This window comes from Amblyomma maculatum, chromosome 1, assembly GCF_055883805.1.
Source record: "Amblyomma maculatum isolate TAMU_Amacu chromosome 1, ASM5588380v1, whole genome shotgun sequence".
Classification (NCBI taxonomy): domain Eukaryota; kingdom Metazoa; phylum Arthropoda; class Arachnida; order Ixodida; family Ixodidae; genus Amblyomma; species Amblyomma maculatum.
Window position 1 is genome coordinate 107,488,188 of NC_139344.1, and position 16,223 is coordinate 107,504,410.

Sequence of the window (16,223 nt, forward strand, 5' to 3'; positions counted from 1 at the left end):
GCTGCCATGCTGTCCAAATCAGTCTAAATGCGGCCGCCGCGGCTATAGGATCGAATTCGGGTACTTCGGCTCAGTAGCTGAGCGCCTTAACCACTGAACCATCGGGACGGGGCAATAATTAAGTAAATATGTAAACAAACATTAACTGATAATTTACAGTGCGTGCAGCATGGCTTCATTTCATTCGTCTCGTTGCTGCCCCAAGTGTACTTCACTCTTCAATAGTGAATCAAAATCCGCGGACAGTGATCCTTTACGTAACCACCTCCCCCACCTTCCATCCCCAACAAAGTCTAACCCAGGCCCGTAACTTCAAGCCCGACCTGGTCCGGCAAAATAGATCGCCTCCCGGCCCGGAACGTGGGCTGGGCCAGGGACTTTCAGGCCAACCCGAACCCGTGCTGTTTTTTAGGAGCTATGTTCAAGAACGTTTAACTGCAGCCAACGAACACTTTCAAAAAAATACCATGAGCTATATTATATACTGTCTAATTTCGTAACTTTATTGGGTTCTTAATCCTCATCAAGTGGTCTGTACAAGGGCGAGCAAGTACACACGCAGTTGAGACCAGCGCTGTCCTCATTGCCGATTCCCGAACCCTGAAGTAAATACGGAGAGCTGAGAGCTGTGAGTGGACCATGTAATAAGGAAGGACAGAAAATTGGCCTGTCAGGTATTAATTAAGTCGTGTAATATTACTCGGCTCATCATGGAGCCTAACTCGAATCGAGCAAACTGCCACATCTGGAAGAACTACAAAGGTAAAACGTTTCTTTAAAAATATGCACCCTGAAGCATTCCCGTCTGCACCTCGAACTTGTCTCCAGTAACCTTGCCGACGAAAGAGCCCTGACAGGAGTCATTGTTGGCACGTCTCACTGCCGAATTGCAGGCGCGTGCTGAAAGCGACTGCAGCGACGGCAGGCGCGTCAAGGCTTTGAGCCCACAATCGTTACGGAATCCGCACACACACCGAAGCGCCCTGGAAACCTCTCCTGTTTTCCTATGTGTATTGCAAGCAGTCAGAGGTGCCTTCTGCCAACGCTCCTGCCGATGTACGGGCCGTGACATAGGGCGTAGTACGTGCCCGTCATGCTTTCGCCGCGCGTTAAAAGTGTCACTGCTCGACCACGGAAGGCCTGCAGGCGGCCGAGGAAGGCACGCCAAACACGCGCAAGCCCGGATGCTGCGAGCGTACACACACCGCGTGTGTAGCGCACAGGCGTCGACACGCGCGCACTACGCCTTTCCGCAAGAAAAAAAGAGTGTGACGGAACAAAAGCAACGGCAGAGAGAAAAGAAGAAAGCGAGCTTTGCGCGACGCGACAGATACACGTACGTGCCCTGCAGTTGGGCGTGCTAGCGGTGTCAGGTGGCCACCTGCTACAGCTTAGCTGGGCCCTCGCGCGAAGAGGCGGCGGGCTTCGGGCGAAATAGATTCCAGATTACGTAGAACTGTCTCAATCAGCGCCTCGCGGTGCCGAACGGAGGCACGCGGGAGCGATATATTTCTGGCAAACGTGCTTGGCAGCCGGCTGTGCTGGGCGCTTCCCGGGATGAGCGCGCGTGTTCCTTACAGGCGGGAGGTATTCTGCCGCACCAGCGTACAGTTGAGTTGGCGTAGGTGTCGAGGCGGAACTATTAGTTTCCTAAAGTCAGCTCTCAGGAAGACGACACTGAAACTGACTTGTCGTGTAAAGAAAAGTTCTGGCTGACATTAGCACGGAAGGAAAAAAAAAAAAAGAATGCCTCGGTGCTTTTGTTGGGAACGTTAATTGCCAACTTTTGCCAGGAGACCGCTCCACTTTGAAAAGGGGTACCGTGGCTTGTATTCAATGCCGCTGCTATAAGCCTACTGACGTCAGCCCGAAGCTAATGTATCAGCGGCGAATTTTCAAGCAGCGCTGCTTGAAAATAGGTGATTGGTTTCGTTGCTCGTTCTTTCTTCGGTAGTGAAGGGCTCTGGGCAAGGGAGGATTTGTAGGTGTGTCTTAAACGGGGCGAGTGGGGATGTCTATACTTGCGAAGTGCATTTGTGTTTCTCATTTCCTCAGCCGCTTTGTGACGTAAAACACCCTAAACCAAACCAAAACAGCATTTGCGTATCTCTCGCCACCTAGAGGATTGTGGCTTGCATGGCTCTAGCGTAGAAAATTCCTCGCCTGGGAAGAGGAGGGGCGCGGGGGGAGGGGGTGAGTGGAGTGCTGTCGCTATAAATTCACTGCCACTGTATTTCAACTATATCCCCTGAAGTGATCGCGAAGATGATCCATCACCTAAAGCCAAACGTCCGATCGGTAAAATTAGCGCGCAAAGTTTGAAATATTGGACTATTCTTCGACCGCAGGTGTACCGCCGCTAGTAGACTAGAGACAGATGAGAATGCCGGGCAGCGCTTTCCCGGCTTCTTTTATACTTTACTGATATTCTTACGCCATCCGAAGCTCGATAGGTTGCTCTGGTAGGGGGCAACATTCGGGCGGTGCTATGCATACTGGTATATCACTTTGAGCACTATCAAGTGCAAAGTAGCAGGATAGAAAAAAAAAATGACTCACCTGCAGGCTGGATGGTTCTCCTGCCTTTACCCTGTATTCTCTCCCCTTCTGCCTCCCCGCCAGTGGGCCTGTGAGCCAATTCCGTTCCCGTCGGAGCGTTCCGCAGTTTCAAAAAACCTGCGCTTCGTGAAGATCATTCCTCAACTCGAAAACTGTAACGTAACTGTTTTGAGCATTACCTGTATTTGGCTTGTGCTACCCCTATTTTAGGGTGCATGGCCCTAGTCTTGAGTGTACAAATGAGAGCAAGCGCAGAGTGTCCACAGCTTTTCTCCCCGTTTAACAGCGCCAGTATCCTGCGCTGGCAAAGTAGACTCCTTCGTTGCATCGTGGAAGCAATTTCACGCTTCTCATGTGCCGCATATATCTCATGTGCCGCTTGATACGGAGGTGCATCAGTGAACCTGCTGCCCATCGCAGTCAGCAATGCTATCCGAGGAGCGAAATGACCGTCGTCGTCGTCACCCTGACTACGTCCACTACAGAGCAAAAGCCTACCTCAGATGTCTCCAATTAACCCTGTACTCGAGACGGTACCTGATATCAAACAAAACCCATCAAAGAAAGAATGACACTCTGGCGCCGTAGTACAGCGGAGGTAACAAGACGGGGAAGTTTTGCCCGGTACACCTAAGTTTAAAATATCTACCCGCTCACATAGCCTTTGGGAACTACATTTGAAAGGGATACACTAAAGTAGACATGCAAAACTTTCTTTTGAACTTCACATCACTCGCTGCCGGCATTATTATTCTTATCGTCCAGAGGCAAAGCTTGTACTGAACACTCTTAGCGTCGCTGGCAGCATCTAAACGTACTTCCGAACGTAATAGACTGTCTTGCGACGAATCAACGATTAGAACGAAATCTGGGAAGCCGACGACATAGGAAAAGGGGCAAAAAGTAGCGCTTCATTATCCCTTTTTTTTATTTATTTCGTGCGCATTTGCTTGCGGAATAATATTTTGTGGCCCGAGTTGAATCCTCAACCTTTCTGCGCGCATGTGTCCGTGTGTGCGTGGCCTGGCGATAGCGTGACACACGCATAAACACCTGTGCGTGCGTGCGTGTGTACGTACGTGTGTGCGTGCGTGTCTGCGTGCAGGCGTCGGACGACGCTTATTGCGCCGACCTTTCTGGAGTAGACAGCTTCAGCAAATGGCAAAGAAAAAGGAGAAACGGAAGAGCAGGCTCTCGAAATGCCTGTCAGCTACATCAGGAATAGCCCGTACAGTCCTGCCTAGGTCTCTAACCTCTAATGCGGACACTGTTTTTGTCGTCAGACCGTCCATTTACCAGTATAAATAGCGGAGTAATTGTCCCTTCGATGCTAGAGCAAAAGACTCCAAAGGCGTCACACGTCTTGAGATACATGAAGGTGACAGCTACTTATTTTGTAATTTCATTTTTAGCTCCACGCGTTTGGGGCCTGCCGCACCATGCGCACGTTTGAAAAAGAACACCGATGCCAATCACGACTACGGCTTCTTCCTTTTCAGTTTTGGTTTTAACCTTAGTTTCATTGTTGTTAACTCAGACGCTGAACCTTTTGGGAGCAAAGTTTACCCTTTCGTTTTCGAATCCATGTATTCTCAGCCGTATTACTCGGCGACTGCGACAGATGCTGCGCTAACATATGGGACAGTTCTTTGCTCTTTCTTTCTTTATTTCTTTCTCTCTCTCTTTCTTTCTCTCTCTCTTTCTTTCTTTCTTTCTTCCTTTCTTTCTTTCTTTCTTTCTTTCTTTCTTTCTTTCTTTCTTTCTGTACTGTGATAGTCAGCACTTCAGCCATCGACATGCACCTGTGCGTTGTGCGACGAAGACAAAGAAGAAGTACGCTGGGCTCGCCGTTGCAAGGTCCTGTCCTCACAGCTCTCCATCTGAGCGTCAATAAACGCCCTATTACAATTGGTGGAGGTGCTGGGTACGATCCCACCCAAACTGGAACTGCGAAGCCGTACACTACCCTCTACGACCGCCATGCAAGACGAGTCCACTTCGAGTCCAAAGACGAGTCCAAAGTGACCACTCCGATTTCCGACTTTTCGCTCCGCACCGCCTCATCACAGCACATTCACCCCTCCGCATCTTGCACAGCCCGTGTGCTCATTCAAGACGTCTTGTACCCCATCGAGTTTATTGTTCTGCCGAACTGCTCGCATGATATCATCCTCGGATACGATTTTCTATCGACTCATCAAGCTGTTATTGACTGTGCTCGTGCGCAAATTGCCTTCGCCCCCCTCTGTGATGCCCCCTTCTGTGATACCCCTCCCCGCACTGCAAAACTTCTCGTCGCCCATGACACCGACATTCCTCCGTTCTCTGCTGCCCTCGTACCACTGTCTTGTGAGTGGGTAACTCCTTTGACTGCGATGTTTACACCTTCCGAAGCCACCTCCCGTCATCCCTGCCTCCTTTTTCCGTTCGCAGTTCTCGAAATTCAAGACGGCAAGAGTGCACTTTACGCCTCGAACCCATTTTCTTGCCCAGCAGTCCTGCTCCGTGGCGAATGCATTGGACGTCTTGAAGAGCTTGATCCCAGTCATATCACCACTCTTGCTGACTCAACCCCCTCCTTCGACGTTAGTCTGTGCTCTTGCGATGTTGCGACCGCTTCGACGCCCTCCGACGTTTTCCAACATGCTATTGATGCTGATCTTCCACTTGCGCAGCGTGATCAACTTGTCGCCCTCTTGCAGAACTTCGCTTCTTCATTCGACTTTCCTCAAACTGACTTGGGCCGCACGTCTGTCGTAGAGCACACCATCGACACCGGTAAAACTGCACCTTTGCGCCAGCGCCCCTATCGCGTGTCGGCTTCGGAGCGCCAAGTAATTGCTGATCATGTGGACGACATGCTCCGTCGTGGTGTCATTCGGCCATCCCACAGTCCCTGGGCGTCTTCAGTTGTGTTGGTACCTAAGAAAGATGGCTCCTTCCGGTTTTGTGTCGACTACCGCCGGCTCAACAAGATCACGCGCAAGGACGTCTATCCTCTGCCACGCATCGATGACGCACTAGACTGCTTGCAGGGCGCCGAGTTTTTCTCCTCGTTGGATTTACGATCTGGCTACTGGCAGGTGCCAATGGCTGACGCTGACCGCTCTAAAACTGCCTTCATCACACCAGATGGATTATATGAATTCAACGTCATGCCCTTTGGGCTTTGCAACGCCCCGGCCACATTTGAACGCCTCATGGACACTGTGCTTCGTGGATTCAAGTGGCGAACCTGTCTTTGCTATCTCGATGATATCGTAGTCTTTTATACCGATTTTCAATCCCACCTGCTCCGACTGAAGTACGTTCTCACTTGTCTCGCTACCGCCGGCCTCCAACTGAATCTGAAGAAGTGCCGCTTTGCTGCTCGCCGACTAACAATTCTAGGTCATGTCGTTTCTAAGGATGGCATTCTTCCCGATCCCACCAAACTTCGTGCAGTTACCGAATTCCCACGCCCAAAATCACTGAAGCAGCTACGAAGTTTCATCGGCCTGTGCTCCTACTTTCGCCGCTTCATCTTAAATTTCGCCTCTATTATTGCTCCTCTCATCCAGCTCCTCTCCGGCAGCTCCGACCTCTGCGCATGGACACCTGCTTGTGATGACGCCTTCAACACTTTACGCCGTCTTTTAGTTTCGCCTCCCATCCTCCGCCACTTCGACCCGAATGCGCCAACTGAGATTCACACTGACGCTAGCGGTATTGGGATAGGCGCCGTTCTCATCCAACGCAAACCTGGTATCCGAGACTATGTGGTGGCGTACGCAAGCCGCACCTTGACCAAGGCAGAGTCCAATTATTCTGTTACGGAAAGAGAATGCTTGGCCATTATTTGGGCCATCGGCAAATTCTGTCCGTATGTCTATGGCCGACCATTTTATGTGGTCACTGATCATCACGCTCTGTGCTGGCTGGCGTCCCTCAAGGACCCGTCCGGCCGCCTTGCTCGCTAGGCTCTTCGCCTCCAAGAGTATGACATTCGTGTCATATATCGCTCAGGCCTCAGGCATACTGACGCGGACGCTCTTTCGCGCTCACCGCTGCCTCCCTCTTCGTTGTCTGATGAGATCTGCGCCTACGATTTGTCTTCGCTTGCCACTATCGACATGACCACGGAACAGCGGCGCGACCCGTGGATATCTACACTTCTGGACTTTCTTTCAAGTCACTCTCCAGGTCGTTTGTCTCGGGCGCTTGCTCGCCAAGCTCGCCATTTTTCAATTCGTGACGGGCTGCTCTATCGCCGCAATTATCTTCACGACGGAAGGAAGTAGCTTTTAGTCATCCCCCGTCATCTCCGCGCCGAAATTTGTGCTGCTTTCCATACTGATCCCCAGTGCGCCCACGGCGGAGTGTTGAAAACCTACACGCGCTTGCGTCTACGCTTCTTCTGGCGTGGAATGTACCGCTTTGTCCGCCATTTTGTCCGCTCTTGCCAGTCTTGCCAACGCCGAAAAACTCCTCTCAAGTCCCCTGCTTCGTTGCAGCCGTTACCCTGTCCTGCCCGTCCGTTTGATCGTGTCGGCATAGATCTATACGGTCCCCTTCCTACAACTTCAGCTGGCAACCGCTGGATTATCGTGGCAGTGGATCATCTAACCCGCTACACTGAGACATCATCATTGCCCTCTGCTTCCGCACGCGACGTGGCTGCCTTTATTCTGAAAAACCTGGTTCTTCGCCATGGTGCCCCTCGCGAACTGCTCAGTGACCGCGGACGCGTTTTCTTATCGGACGCTCTTGAGGCTCTCCTGAAAGAATGCCGCATCATACACCGCACCGCTACCTCGTACCACCCTCAGACGAATGGACTGACAGAACGTTTTAACCGCACTCTCGGTGACATGCTGGCTATGTACGTGAACACCGACCATTCCAATTGGGACCAAGTTCTACCGTTTGTTACTTACGCATATAACACCGCGACACAGGCCACTACTGGATTCTCTCCTTTCTTTCTCCTTTACGGGCGCGAGCCACCCTGTACTATGGACACACTTTTTCCCTACCGCCCTGACGTTTCCGAATCTTCCCCGCTATCCGATGCCGTCACGTACGCAGAAGAATGCCGTCAGCTCGCCCGCTCTCTCACAACAGAAAATCAGTGGCAACAAAAATACCTCCGTGATACCGGCGAAGCTTCGTCATATCTCCCGAACACACTGGTGTGGCTCTGGGTGCCCTCCACAACCCCTGGCCTTTCAAAGAAGTTTCTTGCTCGCTACCACGGGCCATATAGGGTCCTCCAGCAAACATCTGCAGTCAACTACGTAGTTGAGCCCGTCACGCCCTCTGCGGACTTGCGTCGCCGTGGTCGTGAAACAGTTCACGTGAACCGATTGAAGCCATTCTATGACCCCGCTGTGCTTTCCGCGCCATAAGTCGCCAGGATGGCTCCTTTTTTTTACCCGGGGGGAAAATGTACTCTGATAGTCAGCACTTCAGCCATCGACATGCTTGTGCGACGAAGACAAAGAAGTACGCTGGGCTCGCCGTTGCAAGGTCCTGTCCTCACAGCTCTCCATCTGAGCGTCAATAAACGCCCTATTACACTTTCTTTCTTTCTTTCTTTCTTTCTTTCTTTCTTTCTTTCTTTCTTTCTTTCTTTCTTTCTTTCTTTCTTTCTTTCTTTCTTTCTTTCTTTCTTTCTTCCTTTCTTTCTTTCTTTCTTTCTTTCTTTCTCTCTCTCTCTCTCTCTCTCTCTCTTTCTTTCTTTAGTTTATTTATTTATTTACTTATTTACTTATTTAAGTCCGTGTCTGAACCCAGTATTCTCGTCCAGATAGAGAATTCATAATGGAATAGGAAACAGAGCAGAGAGGTCGGTTTATGTTTCCTCGTTTTTCGACGGGCGTACACACAACGGGCAATCATAAATATTGTTGAGATGTGCAGAAACGTAGTACTACTCGAAACAAAGCTTAGTGACATACCTGCCGCGTAATGAAGTCCGACGCTGTATCTGCATTCCTTGTCACGGTGATAGTGCTTATCCTCATCGCATGAGTATTTGTAATAGGCACTTTATCTCAATCCGTTGCCCCCCGGGCAATGGGAGGGGGGGCAATGCGCTACAATGTTAGACAACATTTTCTTTGCGGCTTTAAGATTTCGCCGCGAAATCTCATTGTATCCCACTGCGGTAAATTATATGTTGCTTTAATTTGCTGGAAAATGGAGAGACGCGTAAATACGGCTGATAATACTCCTTCGAATTTCAGCTGAAGTTGACTCGAACTCAGCATACGAGTGCGATTCGTGCTCGTGATATTTGCCAGTAAGACAGCAGAAAAATAAACAAATGCGAACATCACACACCTTCTAGTATATCTGGCTTCGCGGGGCATGCTGAAATAACCTCGTGAAGTGAGCCATATCCTTGGGAAATAAAACGTTTCGTGCTTGCTATGCGCAAGGTCGAGGCAGTACTTCTAGCGCTCGCCTTTGCAAACAATTTCACGCTTACACGATGCCATGGTTACGCGAGGACAGATTTCTCGTCTTTTCAATAGTTGGTGGCATACGAAACGCTTTAACAGTGTTTCTCCGCAGAGCGTCAAAACAAACCAGAAACGAGACCGATTTTACATTCCTGCAGCTTTACACAAAGGCGGCCTTCGCAGAAACCCCGCGAAAAAAACGGACAACAACGCCCGTGCTGAATATGGCACGATTTATATCTCCTTTCTACTGGCTTTTGTCATGAACTTCTCAAAGTTGGAGCAGCCGCCGTCGACAGCTGAGCGTCCATGTACGTATGCCTGTCTTGATGCTCCACACGCTTCCTTCGGCTCACTGAAAAAGCGTTTAGAGACATGTTCTGTTTTCATAGTGACGCTCTACGATTTCATAATCGAAACTGGTTCAGAGGTTACCCCCGCTTGAATTACACGACTACTCAATAGCACTATATTAGGCAGTAAAGAAGCTGTTCAGTTTTTCTACGGGCATCTGTCATGAATTTTCGGTCACTTTCGTTCCGGCAACTGGAGTCTGGTCCCTAAGCTGATGTTTCCAGCGCGTACCTACATCCTGAGTAGCACACAATGGTCCCTCACGTGGGTGACTTCTCTTACAAAATTAAATGCTAAAACTAGCACGCATGCCTAAATAAGGTCTGATTTACTTAAGTTAGTCTGAGGCGCGCATTGGCTGCCATGAGGCCATTCAATACAAACTGAACAAAAATTAGTCGATCAAGTCCAATAACAATTTCTTTGAAATTGTCTTGACCATGGTGCGTTGCATTTTTTGTGAATGGATGTAGTTCGCTTAGGATATCAGCACTACGTCAGCAAAAAGGCAATGCTCATTTTTAAATAGGTTGGGCCTGATCCGCGCACGCCGTATAGCGCGTTTTGTAGGTTATTTCAGGGATAAAATTCTCAGAATCAGCAAATGCCGTCCGCGGACTGCGGCATGGCAGTGTGCTGTGATATACCGCGTGGCGCAGTCACTTGCACCCGTATATGGGCTTTGTCTGACAGACCACACTGTGAGGCCCACTCTCATTGGGAGTCCTCCGACAAGAGTGGCAATCGCGTTAAAGTTGTGTTCGCGGTTCTGTGCGATTGGGGGCATACGACGCTTCATTAAAAGTGACTTTGGATTAAAAAAAAAAAAAAAAAAAAGCCCACAATAGAGTTGGTGTAGTGCGTCTGCGCGTCTTCTGAAGGACAACGTAAATAACGAAGCACTTGGGGGTAGCAGGTTCGAACCCTTCAATGCAAGATGCTGCACATATCGGTTGAACAGATTTATGTGACCCAACAACAACAACAACAACAACAACAACAACAACAACAACAACAAAAAAGCTGAAAAAAAAAAGAAATCAATGAAGGCAGAAGGAGAGTGAATCAGGTAATGCAAAAAAAAAAATAAAAAAAATCTCCAGAGACAACTCATAGAGGGAAATGCAGGAAAAAAGCGTAGCGAGTATAGTGGTTGAATTGTTGGTGTAGGCAGTGACATACTTCTAGTCGCAGCACAGCTTCCCCGACCCTTCTGTGTGTTGAGGGAAAACTGACGGTCGTTAGCGAGCTGTTTGCACCCATAATATTATTTTAAAACCTCAGGCTTTTTCTAGTTGAATCTTCTGTACAGTCCGGATAAAGAGATAATTATAAGATTTACCATGAACCACTGTGGCAACCTTTATGCTAGTCTTCCAATATACTGCCCCTTCCAGCCACGCCCCTCTCTGTGTATAATTTAACATGCATCCGCTCTTTCACATATATCAGTACATCTTCAACGTCCTCAACTGGTCCTCCCCATTTGCCAGCTAAAATTAAACACGACAAGGTTTCCCATTGTGGATCACCCTCTGCTATTACGACAGTATAGGTTTACTGAATGGATACCAACTGTATATATAGTAAAAGGATGTTGGGGCCCGTTGCGCGCTACGTGCTGTGCAGCCACATTCTGCAGCTGGGGGACATTCGGCTGCCTTCGAGGCTTCTTTTGTGCTCGTGATTGGTCCGCAGGTGGCCTGACATTGTTCGAGCAAAACTTGGAGGAGAAAGGAGCCGAGTAAACTTCGACTAATCCCGCGGATGACGAAAAGTACCGGCCATACTCTCTCTCTCCCACGCAGGTCTATCATTAACGGTAAAAACAGCAACGAGTGATTGCTTAGAGGGAGGCTACTTTAGACGCTTGATTACCATACTGAGCGGCGGAGGAAAAACCAAAAGCAACACCCATCTTGGCGTCGCAAACAAGCACGCATCCCACGACCGTGACTGCGGCGCACGAGAACGCTCGCAGCTGTTGCCGGACGCATTGTGTCGGCGTTAGCGGCCGCCGGTCGCTCTCCTATTCCTTCATTCAATGCACTTTATTATTGTCCCGCGTTTTCTTTTTCTTTTCGCTCCTTTTTACTCTCTCTCCCGTCCTGATGCCCCGCAGCGACGTCGCCGCAAGGCTGCCATCATGGCGCCGATGCTCCCCGCAGCCTGTCGCTTTGCCGCGTGGCCGCCGCTGTTGTCTCGGCCGTGACGCGCGCGCCAGTGGCGAGCCGGAGAGAACAACGCGCGATCACGCGACTCTCCTGTGTGCGCGTGCAGTTCTAACACCCACGCGAACCGCCAGACTCAGCGAGTGCGTTTGTAACACGAGTCCTTAGCTTCGCGCCGGTGTGTGACGACGCGCCTCTTCTTGCCCACGCGACGCGAACTTTGAGTACCCGAGTGCCGTACGCAGGTTCCGCCCCTCCGGAACTCTGAAAACGCGGAGACCATCGAGGGCCTGGCCGTAGTCGTGCCGGCGCAGGTATGATAAAGGCCTGCGGAAGCCACAGTCCAAGCCGTTCTTGCGTCGGTCTCGACGGGAGTTCCAGCAGGTATGGTGTCTCCGCTGTGCCCGACAACTTGCGACGACGTCAGCGCCAGCTCACAGGAGAGCACCCAGATCGACAGGAGTACTGCTACCTGAGCTCGCGCGACGCCTTCAGCCGCCGCGCCTTTCGCCACAAAAACCACCACCAAGGTCACGGGAACCATAGCCCGTGGCAGGCGGCACCACCTGACGTCGCAGTAAGCCTCCCTGCGCGCATGACTCCTCTCTGCCGCCTGACCCTTACCCCGCACCTCCTCGCCGTCCAAGCGCACCCCCAAAGCACGCACGTAAACGCTTTGAGTGCTGTCGCCGTGACGTCACCGTCTGGACGCTCGGACGTGAGCTTCGGCGTGTTCGCGGCAGTGACTGACGGGAATGCTCATCAGCTTCAGTTTGGTGGCATCGGGGATGGGAGCATCCAAGCCTGAATTCCCCCGAGCATAGCTGCCTTCCTGCACGCTCACCGCATGCTGCACATAGCGATGTTCTGACGTCGGCAGTTTACGACTGGAATGACTAGAGCGTTTTTAGATTTTCGTGCTTTCGTACAGCATCCCAAGATAGGAGCGCTGATGCATGCGTTCTAATGAAAGGAAGGATGGAAATGGAATCAGGGAGAAACAGTCCATTTCCAACCTTTCCTAAGGAAAAGTATAGTTCGTGGAAATATAGATGCCGTAGCATGGCTGCACGCGAACAAGAGCAAACTGCATCTTCTGCAAGAGCATTGCATGCAGCATGCATCACTTATAAAGAGTTTGGACGGTGGGGATGGCTGCCAAATACAAATGCATTAAATTACATATACGAATGCACCCAGAGAAAGTAAGTTAGCACTTCATGTGAGTGAACTTGATAAGCAGAAACGACACAAACATGATGCTGACATCGAAAGAAAAAAAAAAACGCGGAAAAAAAAAAACACGCGAGATCTTTATTAATCAGACTGCATAGAGACGGTCGAATAGTATACGCAACCCGTGTACAAGGACCAAACGTTTACTTCTTCTCACAAGATATATGCAGCACTACGAAATGCAGCGAAGCCCTTGCAATTGTGTTCCTCAGTGCCTCTCGCCCCTACGCATTATAATAGATAATTGTGCTCCTACTGTCACCCCAGCAATTTGGGGGGCGAGAGGCGCGTAGAAGCACAATTTCATATTGTAGTGCGCGTGATCCTGATTGGACCGGCGTGCCTCTGCCTTTCGCAGTGCTGCAAGCATCTTGTGAGACGAAGTATAGGGTCATCTACAGAGAATAGAGATAAGATTAAGTCCCCATTATTATCATCATCATCATAGGATTCACTATCACCATTACTACCGGACAGAGGTCTCCCCAACGTGCTTCCAAATAATCTGGTCCGGTGCCAAGCGCGTCGACGTAATGCTCGCAAACTTCCTAATCTAGTCCGCCCGGCTACAGCTTTCTGCCGCCCCTTGCTACGCTTTCCCTACATGGTGGAATACAGTTCTTTGATCATCGATAGTCTTTCGTTTGTATTGCATGTCCTGCTATGGCCGTTTCTTCTTTTGATTTCAATTATAGTATCATCAGCTCGCATTTGTTCCATGACCCACTATGACCTCTTGCTGTCTCTTAACTTTACACCTACCATTTTCTTTTCCATTCCTCGCTGCGGTGTCCTCGATTGAGGTTGAACCATTTTATATAACCTCCATGTACGTTTACGTCAATTAGGTGAGCATCGGTGAGATACAGCTGTTATGTATTTTCAGCTTTTTTTTATTATTATTATTAACAGACAGTCATTTAATGACCTGGGAGTGTCTGCTAAATGCGCCCAATCCTATTCTTATTCTTATGTTTGCTTACTACCTCCAGCGCATCGCTACCAAGCGTTAGCTGATGTTCCTTTCCGAGGATGTTGAACATTTAATTCAGTTTTCTGCGTATTGCTGCTTTGACCCGTCGTCCTTCTTCGCCTGTCAAAGTAGTTGATCATGCTTTGCAATTCGTCTTGATTTGATTTGGTTTGCTATGGCTTGGTTCTGACAAGTTTTAACGTCACAAAGTGACATTGGCTACGAGAGGCGCCAGTGTGGAGGGCTCCGGAAATTTCTACCACCTGTGTGTCTTTAACGACATCTCACAGTACGCGAGTGATTTTCGTTTCGTCTCCATCGAAATGCGGCCGGAATCGAACTCGCGTCGTCTAGATCAGCAGTCAGGCGCCCTAACCATTGAGCAACCGCGGCGGAGCAATTCATCTCCTGAGTCACTATAACGTCATCAGCGAATTGAGTAGTGCTAAAGCAGTGTCCATTGACTGTTATCGTCAACTCTTCCCAATTCGGGTCTCTGAATACGCCCTTTAAACATGCTATGTATAGCATTACAGAGATCACGTCTCCTTGCCTGACATCATTCCTAATGGCGTTTTAGTACTTCCTTTATGGAGGACTATAGGGCCTGCGCCGCTGCTGTTATTATATGGTTCTTTTACACTCCTTAATGCTGAGATTCTGACCGAGGTGAACGCTTTCTTGAAATCTGTGAACGGTACATGTAAAGAATGGTTATATTCAGCGCATTTCCCTACCTCTTGATTGGTAGTGTGATTATAGTGTGTAGTCGTATAGCCTTTACAAAATCCTGCCTTGCCCTGTTGTTTACTGAAGTCTAAGGTTGCCCTGATTCTATTAACGATTACCTTAGTAAATACTTTGTAAGCGACGGGCTCTAAGCTGATCAGTCTGTAATTCTTTTGCACTCCGTGACATCCCACTTCTTATGGGTTAAGATAATTTTAGCGTTCTTCCAAGGTTTCCGTACACTCGAGGTCGTTATGCATTCAGTATACAGGATGACCAGTATTTCTATGAAAAAGTCTCCCATTCGTCCTTCAATAGATCTGTTGTTACCTGATGCCTTCCCCTTTGCATTCCTTGCGTGCCTTCCTTTACTGCCTCTTTCATTACCGGCAGAGATTTTAGCTCTATTGCATTAATGTCTTTCGCATTGTTACTCCAGCTGTATATATTTGTGTAGAACCCGTAGGCTGGTTTGACCACATTGTCCACGTTAGTCATGATGTTTCCCTCCTTTTCACTTAGCACATTCATGCCATTTTGCCCTCACGCCTAATTTCCACTTGATCACTTCTAAGCGACCTCCTACCTACATAAACACACACACACACACACACACACACACACACACACACACACACACACACACACACACACACACACACACACACACACACACACACACACACACACACACACACACACACACACACACACACACACACACACACACACACACACACACACACACACACACACACACACACACACACACACACACACACACACACACACACACACACACACACACACACACACACACACACACACACACACACACACACACACACACACACACACACACACACACACACACACACACACACACACACACACACACACACACACACACACACACACACACACACACACACACACACACACACACACACACACACACACACACACACACACACACACACACACACACACACACACACACACACACACACACACACACACACACACACACACACACACACACACACACACACACACACACACACACACACACACACACACACACACACACACACACACACACACACACACACACACACACACACACACACACACACACACACACACACACACACACACACACACACACACACAAAAAAAAACAGTTGTATTCTCTCTGTTATATGCTTTCCAATCTAGGTTGGCGTGCGCCTATGAACTAATTTTAATAGTTCATTGCTGGAAATGTGTTCGCCACAAACTGATACAGGTGCATGGATGGATAAAACTTTATTTAAGCAAAGGAGCAAAAGCACTTGAAGGTACAGTTGTCAAAATCACCAGGTGACAGGTTCCTTTTTGAGCCTTCTAGTGAGGACCTAATGCCATCCTCGAGGCTCAAAATATCGGCTGGATGAACAGCAATTTCACCCTTACCACCAAAGAAAGGCCTTCGAATCTTCGTGGGTGCTACAAGTGGCCGATTATACTGCTCAAAAGCAAACCCTGTGGCCTCGGGAGTTCAGTGGCCCTGCACGTGGTTTGAAGAGGAAAAATACCGAAGCACAAATAGGCCACGAGGGTTAATTCCCTATACGGTCGTTGGAATCCAGCACACAACTGCAGATTGCCGTATCAATACAACGCAAATAATTATTTTTACCTTTGCTTTTCTTCTTTTTTTTTCTTCCTTCACTTCAAGCTGTCGTGAATTAGACGTGACATGCTGCGGTTCAT

General features: G+C 49.2%; 1 protein-coding gene across 2 annotated transcripts in view; it reads left to right on the forward strand.

Annotated features, from left to right (window-relative positions):
* Positions 1–11,532: 11,532 nt before the first annotated feature.
* The window catches only part of LOC146203455 (uncharacterized), a 94,955-nt gene continuing 90,264 nt past the window's right edge, over positions 11,533–16,223 (forward strand). Inside the window, exon 1 of one of the 2 annotated variants that reach the window (XM_084588778.1) lies at positions 11,533–12,107. In XM_084588778.1, the coding sequence (XP_084444904.1) occupies positions 11,847–12,107 (261 nt within the window). In that variant the 5' untranslated portion in view covers positions 11,533–11,846. The remainder of the gene's footprint in view (positions 12,108–16,223) is intronic. The other variant, XM_084588777.1, reaches the window with a different exon arrangement.